The 24,445-nt window shown below is 36.2% G+C and overlaps 1 protein-coding gene across 2 annotated transcripts in view; it reads right to left on the bottom strand.

Annotated features, from left to right (window-relative positions):
• Positions 1-9,440: 9,440 nt before the first annotated feature.
• LOC130215510 (metabotropic glutamate receptor 7) overlaps positions 9,441-24,445 on the bottom strand; it is a 288,980-nt gene continuing 273,975 nt past the window's right edge. Inside the window, exons 10-11 of one of the 2 annotated variants that reach the window (XM_056447333.1) lie at positions 22,564-22,586; positions 9,441-10,779 (exon numbers count right to left, since the gene is read on the bottom strand). In XM_056447333.1, the coding sequence (XP_056303308.1) occupies positions 22,582-22,586 (5 nt within the window). In that variant the 3' untranslated portion in view covers positions 9,441-10,779; positions 22,564-22,581. The remainder of the gene's footprint in view (positions 10,780-22,563; positions 22,587-24,445) is intronic. The other variant, XM_056447332.1, reaches the window with a different exon arrangement.

Genomic DNA, 24,445 nt, shown 5'->3' with positions numbered 1-24,445 from the left:
TAATTTCAAAGTCACTGTGTTGTACACATACAAAAAAAATGAAGCTCAGCATTGATGCCATTAAGGTTAACTTTGGATCTGAAAACCCAGTTATCACAATTAGCTTGTTATCCTTCCTTAAAGCTAGCCGGAATGTTTAGCATTATGTTAGTTGACAGTTTTGTTAGATTTACATACGCCTGCTCTAACTATCCCTGCTAAAAAAGAAGAAGATAATTCTTGTTTTGCTTGTTGGATGGCCTGTCTAACATCTTGCTAAAAACATATAATTAAAATTGTATTGAGATTCCTTCATCCTTCAGCTATCCTCACATCTTAGCGTGCTGCTAGCTGAAAGATCTGTTAGATTAGCATTCAAATAACAGACTAAACAAACCAATATCCTAGTTTAAACGACTTGCTTTCTAAAACATGTAAATGCTTAAGTATTCTTGATGCCTGCAGTTACAGTCAGATAGATTAGCATACACAGCTATTTAGATTGCTAAAATAGCTACCAGTGTTACAATAAAGCTATTTTGTTTACCAAACAAGTTAGCTGCTAGTTGATAGATTAGTAAATTAATAGCTGATTAGCCTGCTAAAGCAGCTAGCTGCATCCAAACGCCAGCTAGAATGACTGTTTTAAATGTTAAAGCCAGCTTAGCAACTTGGTAAACAGGTTAGATTTATATAGCAATATAGCTAACAATTTCCGCTCTCTTGTATTGTTGATGGCTTCACTTCATGCTGGTTTGGAGGTCAGCAGGAGTGTTAAATAATAAATGAGGGCCATGTTAATAACCTATTCAAGATTCTTGATTGTTTAATATCCACAGCTAGGGTAATATTAGTGAATATTACACATGCTTCAGTCCTGCTGTTTGCTCTTGTCCGATTTTAAATTGCTTCATAACTAAATTACTAGGCTGTCATATTCACGGTTTGATACAGAGTATGTACTGTGTGCTTTTATTAAACTGGAGTTCCGATTTCTGGAAGTGACAAGAACTGCCAGTGAAAAATGCTCATCTTGTTCTACTGTGGAAATAATAATCATAAATCATCTCCAATAATTATAATAGCTGATGGTAACTGACACAGTTATGAATAGTTTTAGCAGTTCTTTGTGTCTACAAAGAAACTAATAAAAAACAGTATAATAAATGACAGAAGTCTCTGATTAGCTTCTCTGATTAACTTCACAGCACTTTGCAATCATTTAACACTATACAGTACCGCAGTATATAAAGTATAAAGTAAACAATGCATGGAAACTTGCAACACAGGCTCATTGTGAAAACGTAGCCCTGCGGACGTTTCTGGAGCCAGGGAATTACGTAGGCAGAGGTACGTATGGCTGCATTTCATTTCTTTAAACGAACGCTACGGGGTGGTGTGACGCTGTTTCTTTTCGAGCTTACCAACTGACCGCTTACCTCCGTATGGACGGCATTCCAGCTGCAATCAGTTTGTCCTGTTAGCGCGCCACATACGTCGCCGGATTTGACATGCAGAGAGGAGTTGACCACGAAGACGGGGGTTCGAGCCTGGTGAAGAGCGGTTCCAGAAAGCAGGTAAGACAAAAACAGAATCCAAAATATAAAACAAACAAGTGAATAGCAGGGTGAGGATGTGGTTAAAATAATCAGACGAGGGCTTTTATTTTTCTGGATTGCTTTTGAAATGTGTTGGTTGGGTTTAGGGAAGTGGGTGGGCGGGTCAATCGATAAAATTGGTTGGGTTTAGGGGAGGGGGAGGGTGGGTCAACTGATCGTTCGCCTAGTCAGTCACAAAGTCTGTCCAAAAGTGAGTCGACAGCGGCCTCTGGTGGGTTTACGCGAGAACAGCAGGCGCGAATGGCACTCGCGAGGGAAATTTGAGATCTCGAAAAGCATACACAGCGACCTCTGGCGGATTCATGAAAACAAAAACTGCAGAAAAACGTGCCGCCGGACATATTTAGTGGTCTCCAGAAACGTCTGTCGAGGTACGTTTTCAGAATGAGCCTGGGTTGGGAACTTAAGTATAGTTTGCTAGTATTTTACACCAAAAAAATAATAAATAATGAGTCTTATTCATTTATTTTGGCAGTATTTAGTAGTTAATACTACAATAAATAAATAATGATTGATTGATTCATTTTTATTGTTTGTTTGTATTTTTTTCATCCAGTATTGTACACTACAAAAATGAAACCAATAAACAAAATTATATATATATATATATATATATATATATATATATATATATATATATATAATTACGGTAACTGTTTCATACTTTGTAATGCTGCCGTTCCTTTTCACAACACTTAAACGATGTTTAGGGACTGAAGACACCAAGTGATGAAGTGTTTCAGATGTAATTTTTACCCATTCTTCCCGCAAACAAGTCTTAAGGTAGGCAAAGGTACGGGTCTTCGATGTTGCACTGTGTTTTTTATTGGAGGCAGGTCGGGACTGCAGACAGGCTCGTCAAGTACCTGTGTCCTCTTCCTCCGCAGCCAGGACTTTGTAATGTCCTGTTTCCTGTAGTGTTCTGTAATGTTTCTAGTTTGATGGTCCATCCTAGGTGCTTCCGAGCCCAGAGAAGTCGACGGCGCTTCTGGACACTGTTAACATAGGGCTTCCTTTTGGCACAGTACAGTTTTAACTGGCATTAGTGGATGCAACTACAAATTGTGGTACTTGATAAAGGTTTGACAAAGTAGTCTTGAGCCCACGTGGCTATAATATTACACTAATTTACAACAGAAAGAAAGCAATATTTTATATTTCTCTTTATTTTTTTGGGCAAAGTTTTACACATGTATTATATAAAAATGCATTAAAATATTTTCTGATAATACCTAGAAAAACAAAAACATATAAAAATCTGTAGCTAAAATGAAATATGCAATGACATATGGAAAAAAAAGAGAGAAAGTTCCATTACTACAATCATAAAAGATCATGCTGAGGGGCTGCGGTGACATTTCTTCCTGTTCAGTAGATATACGCTCATAATCCAAAAGCAGAATATATAGTTCAGTCAGGAAGGAGTTAAACGTGTGGCTCAGCGGGCAAAGAAACGCCCGAGATGAAATGTCAAATACTTACTTAAGATGCAGCTGAAATAGATCAATGTGTCCTGAGTCGACTCTCAATATCCAGCATCTCCCCCACTGGCAAATGGAAAGGCCAAGACGCAAATACACAATCCCCGGCAAGCAGGTTAATAACTTTCATTCCTGTGGATCGTATAAATTGGGCTCTATTGACACCTGCTATTCCTCACTTGATAGAGGGAAAGACCTCATCAGATCCAAGCTGTCTCTATTTGTGGCCAAGTCTGTCTTTTAGGTCTCAATTTTGCGTAGTTTAAGACCCCGTTGGGTGGAAATGAAGAGATTCATTGGTTTTTTACCTTCAAACCTTTGTGAGAATAATCATTGTGATCATGTTCATGTTCTGTTCCTTCAGACGGAGGTTATGGGTATTGTTTGGCACTGAAAATCAAACTTATTCATACACAGTCAAGGAACAATATTGCCCTGTTCTGATTGGCTGGATGTTTTGACCAGGTTCTTACCATTCTGCCTGGTAACAACCCAGGTTGCAAAGAATTCTGGCTTAGATTTGACATGAAGCTGGCACAGCAGGCCTTTATCCGGCACTGACATACAGCATGTGGTCCAGATTTGGGCCAGAAATCAAATGTAGTATTTGGCCCAGATGCTAATAATGGATATGTGAGCCTTGTAAGTTTGGCCTATCTTGACCCACATTTAAAACACATTTTTGTATGTAGACCATAAACCATATCTGGGTCAAGTCTCAGCCAAGTGTATAACCTATAAATGGTCTATATTTGGTCTTCGTCTGGTAGCCAGACTTGGTCCAGTCCTGTACCGTAATTCACTGTGGCATGTGGGCCAAGCAAAAGCTGGTTGTGTGAGCCAGAGCTGGGCCAGATATATTTTGCTATGTGGGTCTGTTAGTCCCATCCCGCATAGCAAAATTTCTCTGGTGCAGCACTGGCCAATAAAATCAACTTTTACTTGGACCAGATGCTGCAGTGAACTACAGTACATGACTGGACCAAGTCTGGCTTCCAGACAAGGGCTAAACATAGACCATATCTGGTATAGTGTATTTTAAATGTGGGTCAAACTTACGTGGCCCACATATCAGTTTTTAACATCCGAGCCAAATACTTTAATTGACTTCTGGCTCATGTCTTGTGTACCACCTTCACGACAGTGCCACCTCTGCCAAACCCGGGCCATGTTTGGCCCACATGCTGTATACCAGTGCCGGATGAATGTCTGCTGCGCCAGCTTTATGCCAAATCTGGGCCAGAATACTTTGCTACCTGGGTGTCTATGAAGACTAATTTCTGTGATTACAGAAAAACAATCTGTTGAAGTGTTGAAATTATGGCATCTTTAAATCAGATGATTGAAGAAATGTAGAATTTAATCAATAAGGATTACTTTGTTAAAATAATCACTGTAATTTTAATGGAGTTAAAATAATGACTCAAAAATGTAAATTATAAGGTTATAAAGATATAATTATGACACAACTCGAAATTATGACTGACTTCAAAAGTCCTAATTATGACATACTGAATCCAAATTATAGGCAAAAAAATTTTGCACGTATTTGAGCTAAAATTATGACTTTAAAAGTCATAATTGTTAGACATAAAAAGTCTAAACGATGACATACTAAGTCAAAATCACCTTGAAACTTATTCAAAAGATTTAGCTTAGTTTAAGGCCTTGTAAAAAATATATATCATATCAAAGAGATGCACAGGTTTCACCTTTAAACCTTTGTGAGAATAATTAATTTGATCATTTCACATTCTGTTCCTTCAGATGAAAGTTTTGGGTAGCATTTACTGGCTCCCTTGCATCAAAAAGTCAATAGTCTCACATCACCCACTGAATGTATTCAAGAACATTCAAGGCTAAAGGTTTATGGAAAACAGTCTCTTCTTTCTGATTGGATGAATTGTTATGGTCCTGACTGGTCCTTATTTACCTGTATGCCATTATGCCTTCCATTGTATTTAAATTGATTAGGCCATTAATATGAATAAACCATGGTTAGACAAACCTACATTTAACTCATTAGCATGTTAGCTTGTCATACATAGGGTACACCCACATGGCAAAGGCTCAGCTCTGGCCCACACAATCAGCTTTTTCACAGTGAATTACAGTACATATGACGGGACCAAGAAAAAGGGCTTCCAGAAAAAGGGCCAAACGTGGACCATACCTGGGCCAAGTCTCAGCCAAGTTAGTAACCCATAACTAACTATTTCCAGCCTGGTCTTAGCTAAAACCAGCCAAAAACAGCTTAAACTGTCTGGTTTAAGCTGGGCATAGCTGGTTTTGGCTGGGCTCCCAGCCTGGCTAGGCTTATCAAGCTGATTTTTGCTGGTCATCTCCCAGCCTGACCAGGTAAGCTGGAAATAGCAGAAACCCCTCTAAAATCAGCCTGGTTGACCAGCAAAAATCAGCCAACCAGCCTAGGCTGGTTTAAGCTTGATTTTTTTCAGCAGGGGCATAGCTACGACTGGCACAAAAAACTAACATGACATGTTATTTTAAATATTTTGTTCACAATAAATCTTTTTTAAGTGTATCATTTGTTGTTCTGTCAGTTTTTTAAGAAGCGTAATTGTGCCAACTTGAAAACAGTCACATTTACATACAGATTAGCTTAGCATACTAGGATACTATAGATATTTTAGTGTAATTAGCCTGACCTAACAACTACTGACACAAATAACTAACATGTAATGCTATTTTAAATGTTTCACTGCTGAAAAATCCAGCTTAAACCAGCCTAGCCTGGTTGGCTGGTTTTAGCTGGTTGACCAGCCTGGTTTTAGAGGGGTTTTGGCCATTTCCAGGCTGGTTTGCAGTCATTACCAGCCTGGGTTAGCTTGTCAGGCTGGAAAATGACCAGCTAAATCCAGCTAAAACCAGCCTGACCAGCCTGGTTTAAGCTGGACATAGCTGGTTTTGGCTGGGCACCCAGCCTGCTTAGGCTGGTCAAGCTGGTTTTAGCTGGTCATCTCCCAGCCTGACAAGCTAACCCAGGCTGGTAATGACTGCAAACCAGCCTGGAAATGGCCAAAACCCCTCTAAAACCAGGCTGGTCGACCAGCTAAAACCAGCCAACCAGCCTAGGCTGGTTTAAGCTGGTATTTTCAGTAGGGTTATGTTGTTAAAATGTAACATTTGTTAGATTTAAGATGTGCAATTGAAGCAATTTTGTCAACCTGATAACTAACTTGCAAACCAACAGCAGTAGATTTGCTTTCTAGTCAGCATACATGTATATTAGCGGTTAATAACTAACAGACTAAGGAATTAGCTTTGTGTAACAGCTAATATATCTGTAAGCTGAATAAAATACAGTTAATAGTACTATTACTGTATTATAATTAGCATATTAGATGTTAATATGCAGCTAACATACTAAGGAGTTAGCTGTAACAGCTAATATATCAGTAAGCTAACTATAATACTGCTAATATATCTGTGTTCTAGTTAGCATACAGATACATTAGCTGTTAACATACAGCTAACTCCATAGCCTGTTAGCTTATCACTATGCTAGATAAACACACTGTTTAATTAACATACCATTAGTCGATTAGCCTGCTAACATAGTGGTTAAAGAGTAGTAGATTTGCTTTCTAGTTAGCATGTAGATATGTTGTGTCTTAACCCATCTAGCTCCTTTGCCTGTTGGTTTATCAGGTCACTAGATAAATAAACAGCTTGATTAGCATATCATTATCCCATTAGCCTGCAAACACAGCAAAAGTTTTGAGTACTAAATGGTATCTGAATGATTAAATGGCAACCTGCAAGTGAACTTGCAAACTAGCTAGCTTTGCAAACTGACTAGCTTAGCAAATATCAACCAGTGTTATTCATTGAACGTGTAATGTCCTCAAATGCATCAAAGTCCTCGGTGCATGCTGAGCCGTGACATTTGCTGCGGCGTAAACAAGTCAAAGAAGCGTTAGCACACGGTTGAGCCGTGACAGTGGTTTAGCGAATGCGTTTTGCAAGTCACACATTTCCTTCCTTCAGAATTAAGGACACTTCAGACGTTTCCCTCTTTCTCTCTCTCTCCAGCTGTGACTGAAAGACGTTTCTCTGTCATCGGCTGACAGGCCTGAGCCTCCAGCACACAAGCGCTTCTGCTGACGGTGCAGGGCTTGTCGACCGCGTGAACGCAACGTCAATCAAACGCTGCTTTCATCTCGCTTTATAATTCACAAGATGCTTTTCAACACTGGAACTTAAACACAAGGGTTTCCATCCCCGGCCCATGTGGGATTATATTAGACAAGGCTTACGCAAGTCATAGTCTGAACAGAATCTGAATTTGGTTAGCATAGCATGATTAGCATCTACTGGCTTTTTCTGTCACTAAAAATACACTCTTTTCCCTGCTGAAAAAAAACAGCTTAAACCAGCCTAGGCTGGTTGGCTGGTTTTAGCTGGTTGACCAGGCTGGTTTTAGAGGGGTTTTGGCCACTTCCAGCCTAGTTTTAGCTGGTCAGGCTGGAAAATGACCATCTAAAACCAGCTATGTCCAGCTTAAACCAGGCTGATCAAGTTGGTTTTAGCTGGTCATTTTCTAGCCTGACCATCTAAAACCAGCCTGGAAATGGCCAAAACCCCTCTAAAACCAGCCTGGTCAACCAGCTAAAAACAGCCAACCAGGCTAGGCTGGTTTAAGCTGGATTTTTCAGCAGGGTTTTGTTTAAAGCAACATCTTAGTTAGCTGGGAATGTTCCTGCAATGTTTTGTGAAGGTTAACTAGCATTTATAGATGTTTCTTATGACCATATTAATATCAGATATGTGTTTCTGTGATTATTTGTCAATTCTAAGTGCAAGAATTGCATCATAAATAAACAACAACAACCAATAACAACTATTACACAGTATCCAATGACAGGCATTCAAAAATAATTATATAATGGTATAAGTTCCAGTTTTATATTAGCAAGCATTTTATTGATGATCTATAATTAGTTTAATACTCTTTAAAAGCTTGTTCTATATATAATATACACACATGAAAGCATCATATAGTAATTTATATAGAGTTTTTGAACTACTATACTATACTATATTATACTGTATACTGTAGTAAAGTAATTTATTTGTTTTATTACTTCATACTTAAAAGATTTGTTCCTATGGTAATGGAACAAATATATTAATATAAATAAATTACCCAATACTGTAGGATATAGGGTAAACACTACCTAACAAAAGTCTTGTCGTCAATCCCAGTTGTAAGAGCAAATAATAATTTGACTTCTAGTTGATTATTTGTAAAAGTGTCAGAAGGTGGATTTCTCTGCTGAATCATCTGTTGATCTGCATCTCAATCATCACAAATACTGCAGAAGACCTACTGGAACCCACACGGACCAAGATTCTCACAGAAATCAGTCAAGTTTGGTGAAGGAGAAATCATGGTTTGGGGTTACATTCAGTATGGGGGCGTGGGAGAGATCTGCAGAGTGGATGATCAACATCAACAGCCTGAGGTATCAAGACATTTGTGCTGCCCATTACATTACAAACCACAGGAGAGGGACAATTCTCCAGCAGGATAGCGCTCCTTCTCATACTTCAGCCTCCACATCAAAGCTCCTGAAAGCAGAGAAGGTCAAGCTGCTCCAGGATTGGCCAGCCCAGTCACCAAAATGAACATTATTGAGCATGTCTGGGGTAAGATGGAGGAGGAGGCTTTGAAGATGAACACAAAGACTCTTGATGAACTCTGGGAGTCCTGCAAGAAGGCTTTCTTTGCCATTCCAGATGACTTTATTAATCAGTGATTTGAGTCAGTGCAGAGATGTATGGATGCAGTCCTCCAAGCTCATGATGGAGTCAGACACAATATTCATTCTGTTTTCACTGCAGCATGAGCACATATTCTATACTGGACATTATTGAAGGTTCAGTGACCAGAATTTAGTCTAAGCAGAGTCAGACCTTTCTCTGTATTTAATACTACAGTAATTTGTAGCTTTTACAAAAAAAAAAAAAAACTGCTGTAAATACTGCAATTTACCCAACCTATAAATCATAAGCATAACACACTTACCTGCGTAAAATGATATATGAATTAAATAATGCACTAAGAATAAAGATTAATAAAAAAATTAATAAAAATATGATTGCATTGTTGTATATTTTAAAAAGCTACCTAAAACTGCAAGCACACATAATATAATATAATATAATATAATATAATATAATATAATATAATATAATATAATATAATATAATATAATATAATATAATATAATATACAATTTCTGGAGTGATGGCTTATATTTGAAACAAAACTTAATTTAAATTGAGGACCACAAGCCAATTTGACACTAATAATAATAATAATAATAATAATAATAAATAGTAGCAAAAAATAACCAAATGGTTTATTTCATGTTGGTACATTCTTGGACAACACCACAGTATAGTTGCATGAGTGGCCAAACATAAAAATCTTCCACAATATCAGCACATAAGCAGCAAGGGCAACATGAATATACTTAGTACAAACAGTAGAAAACATACATGCTTTTTATTTTTATTATTTTTTTCATATATTTTTTTAAATATATATTCATATCTTTTGCACAATTTCTCCAGAAGTTCCCAGGGGCAGTTTAAAAATTCCAAGACAAATTAAAGCCATATTCTGCCTTGAGTGAGTGAATTCATGAGGAAGTGCTTAAGGGGGAAAAAAAGGGAGCAAAATCATGAAATTCTCGGTAAACAGGCCAGTGTGAGAGAACCGTGGTGAAAATTTCCATTTACTTCAACATCGAACATATCAAGCATGCATTGACAACTGCTACGTGAACACTTTCTTTTTTTCCAAGAAAATAAAATAAAACATTCGCAAACACCATCGTAACCAGGGCTGGAGTCAATGTAAACCAATGCAACGTCTCTCAAAGTCACCAAAACACAGTCGATGGTCTACAAACCTGATGGGGATGCCGAAAAAACATGACGCTGATTCGAAAAAAATGAAATAAATGGACTTCCTTAAAAAACAGTGTGAAGTATTTCAGGAATGCGATCTCATAGAGAAGAATATGGCTTTAATACAATGTGCATCCAAGAAAAAAAGCGCAAACGTAACGTAAACGTAACGTAAACGTAACGTAAAAATCCCAACGGCAAACCGAAAAGCTGAAAGAACCACACAAACTGGCACTGAAAATCTGAAAAAACTTGCAGTTTGGAAGTACATGTAAAGATGAGAAGGACCTTTCGGCCCGGCATTCCAGCGCCCTGAATAAAACGTTTGCGATGAACGAAAACGCCTCGTTGAAGGTCCATCACGCAAGTGCAACCTCAATCATTGACTGACTGTGGATCAGTCGTGTTGTGCCTTCACTGGGGGGAAAAAAAACAAACAAACAAAAAAACAACGACAACGAAACATATTTCCTTCTGTTGAAGTTCTTTTATACGTCAATTATTTAAATTTTTTAGGCTTTTTATTCTCGTGAAGGTGTCGAAAATCAACTGATATCCTCTGTCGTTGGGCCCAATCGCTGTCCTGACCCTTGGACAAAAGACAGATAGAAAGAGGGACACCTAAAGCCTTTTTTTTCCAGCTTTACCGAGAGAAACCAGGAAGCTCCGTCATCATCATCACCAATCACCTTCCTCCTATGATGGAGGCCCTCAGATCACAAGGTCATTGTAGCTCACGTATTTCTTCTTAGCGGCCGGACCTGAGTGGAGAGACAGATGAGAGATTTCTTTTTTTTATTTAACATTTCTTACTTGTTTCACACTAAACTACACAGATTCTTGCCTGAGAGACTGACAGGATGGTTTTCGGGTATGGAACAGAGAAAAAAAAAACGTCAACAAACCAAATATTACAGCGAGTGAAATACTGACAAAACTAAAACACTCTCACTGAGGAAAATACAGAGTTAGTTACTTCATGGTCGCTAGGATGTTTTTGGTAGGTGGTTGCTAGGGTGCTCGGAGAGGTTGCTAGGTTGTACTTGGATGTTATAAGGTGCCATTAAAGGTTGCTAATTTGTTGTAGGGTGTGTTCTACACTCTCAAAAATAAATGTATGCAAGCTGTCATTGGGGTGGTACCTTTTCAAAAGTTCCACATTTGTATTTGAAGGGTCCATATTGGTGCCTCAACAGTATATATCAGTACCTAAAATTTTAAGAGGAACACTTTTGTACTTTTAGGGTACTAATGTGTACCCTTGAGGTATTAATAAGGACGTTTTAGGTATCAAATTTGTACCTTTAGAAAAAAGACCACCCCAGTGACAGCTCGCGTACCTTTACTTCTGAGAGTGTAAGGTAGCTGCTCAAATCTTCTGGGTGGTTGTTAGGTTACTTTAAAAAGTTACTAGTTTAGGTTATCCTGAGAGGTTGCTAAGGTATTTTGTGTGGTTGCTATAGTGTTCTGAATGGTTGCCTTGGTGTTCTAAGAGGATATTAGGGTGTTTCTGGGTAACTGGTTTCTTTAGGTGAGTGCTAATGTGTTTTAAGGGGTTGTTGCATAGTTGGTATTTAGGGAGAATGCTAGGGTGCACTGGCTGGTAGCAAGGGTGTTCTGTATAGTTGGTTACTTCATGGTTGGAAGGATGTTTTTAGTATGTGGTTGCTAGGGGGCTTGGAGAGGTTGCTAGGGTGTTCTTAGTTGTTGAAATGGTGTTATTAAAGGTGTTCTTGTTAGGTAGTTGCTCGAATGTTCTGAGTGATTGTTAGGATGTTCTGAGAAATTACTAGGTGGTTGTTATGGTGTCTTCAGAGGTTGCTAGGGTATTTTGAGTGGTTGCTATAGTGTTCTAGATAGTTGCCTTGGTGTTCTAAGTGGATGTTAGGGTGTTTCCGGGTAACTGGTTTCTTTAGGTGGTTGCTAATGTGTTTTAAGGGGTTGTTGCATAGTTGCTATGGCATTCAGGGATATTGCTAGGGTGTCCTGGTTGGTAGATATGGTGTTCTGTATCGTTGGTTACTTCATGGTTGCTAGGATGTTTTTAGTATGCGGTTGCTAGGGGGCTTGGAGAGGTTGCTAGGGTGTTCTTGGTTGTTGAAATGGTGTTATTAAAGGTTTTCTTGTTAGGTAGTTGCTCGAATGTTCTAAGTGATTGTTAGGATGTTTTGAGAAATTACTAGGTGGTTGTTATGGTGTCTTCAGAGGTTGCTAGGGTATTTTGAGTGGTTGCTATAGTGTTCTGGATAGTTGCCTTGGTGTTCTAAGTGGATGTTAGGGTGTTTCCGGGTAACTGGTTTCTTTAGGTGATTGCTAATGTGTTTTAAGGGGTTGTTGCATAGTTGCTATGGTATTCAGGGATATTGCTAGGGTGTCCTGGTTGGTTGCTAGGGTGATCTGTGTAGTTAGTTACTTCATGGTTGCTTGGAAGCTCAGAAAGGTTGCTAGGGTGTTCTTGTTAATAAGGTGTAATTAAAGGTTGCTTGTAGGATGTAGGGTGTGTTCTTAGGTTGCTGCTTGAATGTTCTGAGTGGTTGTTAGGATGTTTTGAGAATTTACTAGGTGGTTAATCGGGTGTCTTGAGAGGTTACTATGGTGTTTTGGTGTGGTTGCTATAGTGTTCTGGATAGTTGCCTTGGTCTTCTAAGTGGATGTTAGGTTGTTCCTGGGTAACTGTTTTTTTTAGGTGATTGCTAATGTGTTTTAAGGGGTTGTTGTATAGTTGCTATGGTATTCAGGGATATTGCTAGCGTGTCCTGGTTTGTTGCTAGGGTGATCTGTACAGTTGGTTACTTCATGGTTGCTAGGATGTTTTTGGTAGGGGGTTGCTAGGAAGCTTAGAGAGGTTGCTAGGATGTTCTTGGTTGTTGAGAAGGTGCTATTAATTATTGGTTACTTCATGGTTGCAACAATGTTTTTGGAAGGTGGTTGCTAGGGTGCTCGGTGAGGTGGATAGTAGTTGATAAGGTGTTAAGAAAGTTTGCCAGTTGGTTGTAGGGTGTGTTCTTCTTAGTAAGCTGCTTGAATGTTCTGGGTGGTTGTTGGGATGTTATGAGAAGTTACAAGATGGTTGTTAGAGTGTCCTGAAAGGTTGCTAGGGTATTTTGGGTTGTTGCAGTGGTGTTCTAAGTGGATGTTAAGGTGTGCATGGGTGACTGGTTTCTTTAGGTGATTTCTTTAGGTGTGTTTTAAGGGTATTTTGCATAGTCGCTATCCAAAAGAGATCGCTAGGGTGTCCTGGTTGGTTGCTAGGGCATTTACAGTAGAGATTTGAAAGTTGGCTTCAGTGTTTGGGTAGCTGTCTGTGTGTTCTGTGTGGTTGTTAGGGTGCTTTCTGTAGCTGGTTGCTAAGCAGTTACTACAGCATTCTATATAAGGTGTCATAGGCAGTTGATACAATGTTTTAAAGGGTTATTAGTTGGTTGCTAGACGCTTCTAGAATGTTTCAGGTGGTTGGTTGGATGTTTTGGGGGCCTTCTATGTGGTTGTTAGAGTATTCTGAGAGGTTGCTCCGGGTAGCTGGTTGCTAGGTTGTCATTGGGGTTTTTGAGAGACTCCTACATGGTTGCAAGGGTATTCTGAGAGGTTGTTTGAGAGGGTGTATTGGGTGGTTGCTACCGTGAGATGCTCTAGGTTGTTGCTAGAGTGCTTTAACAGTTTCTAGCTGCTTCCAAACAGCTAAGGTGTTCTGACATGTTGCTACAGTACAGTGATTGAAATGCTTTTACATGGTTGCTTGTGTATTCATTTACTAGCGTTGCGAGTTTTTGCCAGGTTGTTCCAGGTAGTTGCTATGCTATTTTGAGTGGTTTCTAGTTGGTTGCTAGGGTGTTCTAGAAAGCGGCTTTCTCATTTCAGATGTTGATGACTGGTTTCTTAGTTACTGTGTGTTCTGGGTGTTTGCCAGGTGGTCTCGAGGGAATTGCTATACTTTAATACACACAATAAGTGGATCTGAAAACCCCCCAAAGTATCAGCAAGTTAAACTCTCATAACGTAAACAACTGTGTTCATTATGTGATGAAAGAGCAACTCTAAATTAAAAAAGCAGATGAATATCGCATAAGCCTTACGTAAGAAGCCCTCAAATGTCTCCAGTCATAACAGCGTGACCTTCACAAGCTGCCGCTGATGTGTTTGCAGAAACTCGGTGTAACTAAATGACTCCGGTCTCAAATTACAGCGCTTATCCACGGCTGCTTTTTCCTGCTATTTTGCATGTAAATGAACCTCTAAATGTTTAAAAGTAAAGGTTACCAAGTAGAGAGATCATTGTGGCCTTTAAGTGTCAGTAGACCCTTTAGTATTTGAGTTAAATGTCACTCTGAGTGCCATCTATTCAGAAATGTGGCCTTGATGAATGCGGATCGAGGAAAGTGCTCTCAGTATGCAAACAAACATATAACTGCATTGTAATACACATAATAGGAGTTAGACCGCTCAGACAAGGTTGACCTAATCTACACACACGGACTCACCTGTATTATACAAAGTGATACGCTTATTTTTTTAGACGGCTGCCTGTGATATTTGACAGTTAGAGCTGAAAGGGATGGGAAACACAAGGAAAGGTCACGCGACCCCTTTTAAAGATCGTATTCCCCCACCGGCTGCGGTGTCTGCGGCATCTATTTCACATTTCTTCACATAATCAAAGTTCAGGCAGGAGTCATTACAATCCCCCTGACCTACCGCAGTATATCTATAGAGCGGCGCACACTGTCCTAATGCCTCTTGTCTAACATCTACAGTCCTCGCGGGAAGGGAGGAGCATTGGAGATGTGCTTCAGACAACAAAACATCAAATATAAATGGAGGAAAATCAAAAAGAGGTGGATGTGTTCTTGAATCCATACTGCATTGCGTAATATTAGACTAATATTAGTGGCTTTAATTGAGATTAAATATAAGAGAACTACTGAGCGACTGTTATGAAGTGTTTAGTTTATGTTGGATAAGTAAACAACTCTGTGGCTTTACAAATTTATGAAGAATAGTGTTGAAAGTATATTGCATAATGCAACAATTGGCTAACACTCACTTTAATTACATTAGCACTTTAATTAAGCTGCATAGCGTGACCACTACTTTACAAACTCAAACTGTCTTTACATTACAGTGTTTAATGCGACGACTGAGTAACACCGACTCTATGCTATGCTGTGTAATACAACAACTTACTAACAGTGACTATGGAAAATGGTGTTCATATAATGGTATGTGATGCAAAGCAAATGTCACAAATAATATTGTTTAAGTTATGTTGTGTGGTGCAAAAATGTAGTAACAGTGACTTTACGGAAAATATTGTTCATATAACAATGCGTAATGCAATAACTGAGTAACGCAAACTCCACAAAGAAAGTTTAAGTTATGTTGTGTAATTCAACATCTTCATAACAGTGACTTCACAGAAAATAGTGCTGACTCTAACTCTACAAACAATATTGTTTAAGTTGTGTAGTGCAAAAACGTAGTTACACTGACTTTACGGAAATTTACCAATGCATAACGCAACAACTGACAAACAAAAACAATATCAAACTCTACTAACATTATCGTTTAAGTGATGTTGTGTAATTCAACGACTTCGTAACAGTGACTTTACGAAAAATAGTGATCATATAATGTTGTGTAATGCAACAACTGAGTAACGCAAACTTTAAAAACAATATTGTTTAAGTTATATTGTGTAACGCAACAATTTCCTAACATTGACTTACGGAAAAGTGTTCACGTAACGTTGCGTAATGCAACAACTGAGTAACGCAAACTCTGAGTAACACAAAAAAGTGTTCATATAATGTTGTGTATTGCAACAAGTGAGTAACGCAAACTCTACAAACAATATAGTTTATTTATGTTGTGTAGTGTAACAACTTAGTGATATCACAGAAAATAGTGTTCATATAACATTATGTAATCCAACAATTGAAAAACGTCAACTTTACAAAAAAAAATATTGTTTACATTATAATGTGTAATGCAAAAACATAGTAACTGACTTTATGGAAAATAGTGTTCATATAACATTGCGTAATGCAGCAACTGAGTTGCACAAACAATATTGCGTTATGTTATGTAGTGGAAAAACTTCGTTAACAGTGACTTTACAGAAAATAATGTTCATATAACATTCATACGCTCATATAATGTTGTGTAATGCAACAACTGAGTACAAAAAACTCTTCAAAAATATTGTTTAATTTATGTTCTGTAACGCAACAATTTCGTAACAGTGATTTTACGGAAATTAGTGTTCATATAACATTGCATAATGCAACAGCTGAGTAACGCAAACTCGTCAAACAATATCGTTTACGTTATGTTGTGTAACAACAATTGTGTAACAGTGAGTTTATGGAAAATAGTGTTCATAAATGCAACAAGTGAGTAACGCAAACACTACAAACAATATTGTTTAAGTTATGCTGATGTTAAACTATGTTATATAATGCATGAGCTGTGTATTAATGATTTTATGTGTATTAACAGCTTTTAAATTGTTCTTAAACAGCAATGTTGTAACTTTACACAACAGCATGACATTGTGTTGCAGAATGCAATATTAATGTAAGAACGATTAAACACTGTTTTATGTAAATATATCACAACACTAAATATAAAAATAAATAATTAAATATAAATTTAAATATAACATTAAATATAAATAATAGCATTACAATTGTGTTAAATATTGTGATAATTGTGTAAGAATAGAATAAAACATGATAATTATTTGTATCAATATCCAAAAACTGTTTACATGAACAAAAACTATTGGCAATTCCACATTCTGAAACAACAATTCCCAACAAACAACACTGGAAATTCTTCTAGATGTCATGAACTTATTACGAGTTATTTACCGTTTTTAACCGCGCTGAAAATAAACCAACTCTGGGCATTTAATTGCTGTAAATTCTTTCGGGAAAGGAAAATCAGCAATATGAGATTAGAATTTGAGCCTCCGGGCTGTTTGCATTGGCTAATCATTACAACGGAAGAAAAATTTTATAGTGCTCATTTATATTACTTTATTAGGCTGAGATTACAGCATGGGTCATTAACACACCTGTAAAACCACACACACTCTCTTTGTGAGGGTTACAAGATACTGAATATGATCTTATTTAATAAACACTACCCTCAAAACATGACTTGTTTGCTGTTTGTTCAAGCTACTTAATTAAAATGAGCTGCAACAACACAATTCCTGAGGTTTTCTTGAAACATCTTAATTGTTTTGTGTTCAATCCACTTAAATTTGTAAAAATGTTGTCCTGACAGAACGATTGTGTGGAACCCAGCATTTTGGCACACTGTATACTGGTTGTGTTTAAGTTTTGCATCGTGATTTATTTATACCTCAATAACCAATTACAGTTGCGCAAAACGTCAATTTTACTTGACGTCAAAATGTTTTTCGTTCTTCCAGCGCCGTTCGACCTCACTGATAAAACTTGCATATCAAATAGCCCCGAATTTGCATGTGCCACCAAAATGGTTAAGAATGAGGGCGATGATTATGGCAGCCCGCTCTTGGCATTACCATCGCGGCTCAATAGCTTTTAGGGTCTATTCTCTTGGGTGTCAGACATTTCAGGGTCCAGCACATTCATATACATACATATCCATAAAAAATAATTTAGAGAGTCAGAGTGTGTTATATGGAGACTGTGAGAGAGAGAGAGAGAGAGGGAACAGAGAAGGCCGACACAGATGGTTCAGGGCTCTTTGGGGACCTGCGGTGGAGTCTGCCATGCCATCATGGTGGCGCGTGGGGAATTGAGCAGTGGGACTCGCGTTTGAAGCTTTGGATCTTCCACGTGTCTTCTGATTACCACTGACAGTTGAGTTCACCGTCTCGTAACTATGCGCAGCTCGGCACTCTTTGGCTTCTTGGAAACATTAAATATGGAAAACGCTCACTGCATGTAGATGGGCCAAACTCCTCTGGATCTGCAAATAATATCGACGCTTAAAAATCTCAGCAGTTTCTTCTAGATAGTAGAGATAATTGGGTGTCATGTAAGAATGATATAGCTATTGTTGTTGGTTTGTATATACAGTAATTATTACATTTAATTATTGCTATAGTTACATGAAATTGTGATAGCTGTGATGATTACGATAACTATTATTGTTCATAATAAAATTGGTAACTATATTGAAAAGCCCAATGATAACTAATATAATGCCCTATAAAAACGAAACGAAACAAAAAATCTGTATAAAAAAGTTCACATCAAGAATGATAATCATAATTATAACTATATTAGCAACCACATCAAGAACAATAACCATTACGATTATTATATTAGCATTTACATCAAGAACAATAACCGTTACGATTATTATATTAGCATTCACATAAAGAACGATAACCGTTACGATTATTATATTAGCATTCACATAAAGAACGATAACCGTTACGATTATTATATTAGCATTCACATCAAGAACGATAACCGTTACGATTATTATATTAGCATTCACATAAAGAACGATAACCGTTACGATTATTATATTAGCATTCACATGAAGAACGATAACCGTTACAATTATTATATTAGCATTCACATCAAGAACAATAACCGTTACGATTATTATATTAGCATTCACATCAAGAACGATAACCGTTACGATTATTATATTAGCATTCACATGAAGAACGATAACCGTTACAATTATTATATTAGCATTCACATCAAGAACAATAACCGTTACGATTATTATATTAGCATTCACATCAAGAACGATAACCGTTACGATTATTATATTAGCATTCACATCAAGAACAATAACCGTTATGATTATTATATTAGCATTCACATCAAGAACAATAACCATTACGATTATTATATTAGCATTCACATCAAGAACGATAACCGTTACGATTATTATATTAGCATTTACATAAAGAACGATAACTGTTACAATTATTATATTAGCATTTACATGAAGAAAAATAACCATTACGATTATTATATTAGCATTCACATCAAGAACGATAACCGTTACGATTATTATATTAGCATTCACATCAAGAACAATAACCATTACGATTATTATATTAGCAACCACATCAAGAACAATAACCATTACGATTATTATATTAGCATTTACATCAAGAACAATAACCGTTACGATTATTATATTAGCATTCACATAAAGAACGATAACCGTTACGATTATTATATTAGCATTCACATAAAGAACGATAACCGTTACGATTATTATATTAGCATTCACATCAAGAACGATAACCGTTACGATTATTATATTAGCATTCACATAAAGAACGATAACCGTTACGATTATTATATTAGCATTCACATGAAGAACGATAACCGTTACAATTATTATATTAGCATTCACATCAAGAACAATAACCGTTACGATTATTATATTAGCATTCACATCAAGAACGATAACCGTTACGATTATTATATTAGCATTCACATGAAGAACGATAACCGTTACAATTATTATATTAGCATTCACATCAAGAACAATAACCGTTACGATTATTATATTAGCATTCACATCAAGAACGATAACCGTTACGATTATTATATTAGCATTCACATCAAGAACAATAACCGTTATGATTATTATATTAGCATTCACATCAAGAACAATAACCATTACGATTATTATATTAGCATTCACATCAAGAACGATAACCGTTACGATTATTATATTAGCATTTACATAAAGAACGATAACTGTTACAATTATTATATTAGCATTTACATGAAGAAAAATAACCATTACGATTATTATATTAGCATTCACATCAAGAACGATAACCGTTACGATTATTATATTAGCATTCACATCAAGAACAATAACCATTACGATTATTATATTAGCAACCACATCAAGAACAATAACCATTACGATTATTATATTAGCATTTACATCAAGAACAATAACCGTTACGATTATTATATTAGCATTCACATAAAGAACGATAACCGTTACGATTATTATATTAGCATTCACATAAAGAACGATAACCGTTACGATTATTATATTAGCATTCACATCAAGAACGATAACCGTTACGATTATTATATTAGCATTCACATAAAGAACGATAACCGTTACGATTATTATATTAGCATTCACATGAAGAACGATAACCGTTACAATTATTATATTAGCATTCACATCAAGAACAATAACCGTTACGATTATTATATTAGCATTCACATCAAGAACGATAACCGTTACAATTATTATATTAGCATTCACATCAAGAACAATAACCGTTACGATTATTATATTAGCATTCACATCAAGAACGATAACCGTTACGATTATTATATTAGCATTCACATCAAGAACAATAACCGTTACGATTATTATATTAGCATTCACATCAAGAACAATAACCATTACGATTATTATATTAGCATTCACATCAAGAACGATAACCGTTACGATTATTATATTAGCATTTACATAAAGAACGATAACTGTTACAATTATTATATTAGCATTTACATGAAGAAAAATAACCATTACGATTATTATATTAGCATTCACATCAAGAACGATAACCGTTACGATTATTATATTAGCATTCACATCAAGAACAATAACCATTACGATTATTATATTAGCATTCACATCAAGAACAATAACCATTCCGATTATTATATTAGCATTCACATCAAGAACGATAACAGTTACGATTATTATATTAGCATTCACATCAAGAACAATAACCGTTACGATTATTATATTAGCATTCACATCAAGAACGATAACCGTTACGATTATTATATTAGCATTCACATCAAGAACGATAACCGTTAAGATTATTATATTAGCATTCACATCAAGAACGATAACCGTTACGATTATTATATAAGCATTCACATCAAGAACGATAACCGTTACGATTATTATATTAGCATTCACATCAAGAACGATAACCGTTACGATTATTATATTAGCATTCACATCAAGAACGATAACTATAACTCTATTATAATTCACATCAAGAATAACCATAACACAGAATTCACCATAATTATATTAGCATTTACTTCGAGAACGATAACTATAACTTTATTATCATTCACATCATAAATTATAACAATAACTATAACTATTTAAGCATTCACGTTAAGAATAACAATAACAATTATTGTTCGCAATAAAAAATGGTAACTATAAGGGACACGACAATAGTTACTATACTAGCATTCACATCAAGAAAGATAACCATAACCCTAATTATATTAGCATTCACGTTAAGAATAAACACAACAATAACTATTATTGTTTGCAATAAAAATGGTAACTATATTGAAAACTACAATAGTAACTGTAGGAGAATTCACATCAAGAACGATAACGTAGCTATAACCATATCTGCATTTACATGTAGAATAACCACAACGCTAACTATTATTGTTCGCAATAAAAATGGTAACTATATTGAAAACTACAACAGTAACTTTATGAGAATTCACATCAAGAAAGATAACCATAGCTCTAACTATATTAGCAATCTCATGAAGAATGATAAACATAATAATTATATATATTGACATTAAAAATAACTATAAAAATAACTGTTTGCATTTATACCAAGAACGATAACGAAATTAACATCAAGAACGGCAACTGTAATATTAACTATTTGTGTTCATACTAATAATGACAACTATAAGAATAGCTATATTACGATACAAACCAATGACGGTAACTATAACAATAACTGCGTTAATGTTCGACTACAAAAACATTAACGATAATAAAGATATTAGCATTTGTGATAAAAAATACAACTTTAACGATGTCTATAGTTAGCATTCACATCAAGAACGATAAGCATAATAATGATATATATTGACATTAAAAATAACTATAACAATAACTATTTGCATTCATACCAAGAACGATAACGAAATTAATATCAAGAACGGCAACTGTAACAGTAACTATTTTTGTGTTCATACTAATAATGAAAACTATTAAGAATAGCTATATTACGACACAAACCAATTACTGTAACTACAACAATTACTGCGTTAATTTCGACTACAAATGCATTAATTATAATAAAGATATTAGCATTAGATTAGATATTAGCATTTGCGCTAAAAATGACAACTTTAGCAATATCTATTTTAGCATTCACACCAAGAATGATAAATATAATAATTATGTATTGACATCAAACATAACTATAATAATAACTCTTTTAGCGTTAACATCATGACTAGCCTCTATTGAATACCCATAAATAAACTATATTTGTAATTGATGAATAAACTGACGTGATGTTGTTTCGAAAGAAAAAAAAGGTCAAAACAAAGTTCCTTTTGGGTGTTTTGTTTTCACAGCATGCACTTTGGCTACTAAACTACATCAGAGTGGCATTGTGGGATTGTCGTCAGGTAGTGAGATTTGTGATTAATGGCCACAAACAATCGATTAGCATTTTCCACCTCCTCATTTCCCCCCAGTGTTTGAACAGTGTGTGATGTCAAAGCCAAAGTAGAAGATTAATTTGGTCTTACCTGGGAAAATTATGACAATTAGCCTGTTGGGAGAAAAACAGTACTTGGTGAGCTGTTTCTGATTGGTCCAACAGAAGCAAAGCAGAGATTCTGATTGGTCCAAACAGCCATAAAAAACGTGGAAAGTTGGTGTATATTAGCATAGACATTACTGCAGAGGTGTAGATCTTTGAATAGTAAAAAATAAATAATATAGCATCGCCACTGTCAAAAAAAGCATCAATTTAGAAATCTGCGTAATTGATTTTGTTTGTTTTTACTTTACATGCTAAAAGCTAAAGCTAAAAGCTACGCAAAAAAGCTGCATCAACAACACCAAAAGGCTTTACATCTGCTGGAATTTAATTTGGTTTCCAAAGAGCCTCTGCTTTTCCTTTGACAGTGGCGACATGCTAATCCTCTGGGGCTCCAGCTAGTCCTGCGCTATTGCTCTTTCTCATTAGGGGAAATGTGGTCATTCTCAGCAGACGATTTCATCGCATTAATTCTGACACGAGCTCATGCTGCAACAAGCAACAGGCCAAAGCAACTGGGTTTCAGCTCATGGCGACTTTCGGGGATGAATCTGGCAAGCGCTGGGGCACAAGTTCGAGTTTACACCCCACGGCTGGAAGGGAAGGTAACTTTAGGGGTCAAACGTGGGGATAATTCTTCAAATAATACAGATTTAAGAAGGCTATTTTGATATAAGCACTCTTGTTTATTAGAGTTATAGAATCATCTAGTTTATTAGAATAAGCTTAATTATTAAATATTAAACCATGCTTGGATAAACTAGCTTTTTTTAGTTCATTAGTATATGACAAAATGTATTTGTGTGTATTAATATAACAAACTAAAAGCCTTTCGTTTTATATATATATAGAGAGAGAGAGAGACAGAACTGTTGTATGTATATATGTATATATATATATACAACAGTTCTGTCTGGTTCTCGAGTCTGATTGGCTGATAGCCGTGAGATATTAAAGTAATATCAGCACTCGTACAGCCTCTTCACCCTTCTGTATTACTCCGCCCACATAGAGTGACAGCAGATCATTAAACTCTCTACAATTTGACAAATATCGCAGCTGTTGGACAGCATCATGTGCTTTTGAGGCTTTTTAGGCTTTTCATCATTTGAGACATGACGCTAGAGAATCATTCAAACACTAGCTCTAAAGTGACGTTTGTTAAGTAGCGACAGTTTCTGCTGTTCTAACGTCAGCTGCAGATATGAATGAACAGTGGAAGGAAGTAGTTCCTCATAGAATTTTTTAAACTCTCCGTGTTTGATTTTCTTTTTTATTTACAAGATTAATTTGTCGAACTGTTGTACAAATGTAATATCACACTCGTAGCAGTGTGATATGCCTGTAAATTGTCACTGGTGGGACACTAAGGTAGTCAGCCTACAGCCTCGAGCCAAAGCATGCCTCCCACCAGTGCCGATTTACAGCCATATCGCACTGCTATGAATGTGATATTGCTTATATACAGTTAAAGTCAGAATTATTCGCCCCCTGAATTATTCAACACATTTCTAATCATAATAGTTTTAATAACTCATCTCTAATCACGGATTTATTTTATCTTTGTCATGATGACAGTAAATAATATTAGACTAGATATTCTTCAAGACACTTCTATACAGCTTACAGTGACATTTAAAGGCTTAACTAGGTTAATTAGGGTAACTAGGCAGGTTAGGGTAATTAGGCAAGTTATTGTATAATGATGGTTTGTTCTGTAGACTACTGAAAACAAATATAACTAAAAATATTGACCTTAAAATGGTGATTAAAAAATTAAAAACTGCTTTTATTCTAGCCGAAATAAAACAAATCAAACTTTCTCCAGAAGAACAAATATTATCAGATATACTGTGAACATTTCCTGA

The sequence above is a fragment of the Danio aesculapii genome, chromosome 22, assembly GCF_903798145.1.
Source record: "Danio aesculapii chromosome 22, fDanAes4.1, whole genome shotgun sequence".
Classification (NCBI taxonomy): domain Eukaryota; kingdom Metazoa; phylum Chordata; class Actinopteri; order Cypriniformes; family Danionidae; genus Danio; species Danio aesculapii.
Note: the sequence above shows the minus strand (reverse complement) of the source record. Positions and strands in the feature narration are given on the sequence as shown.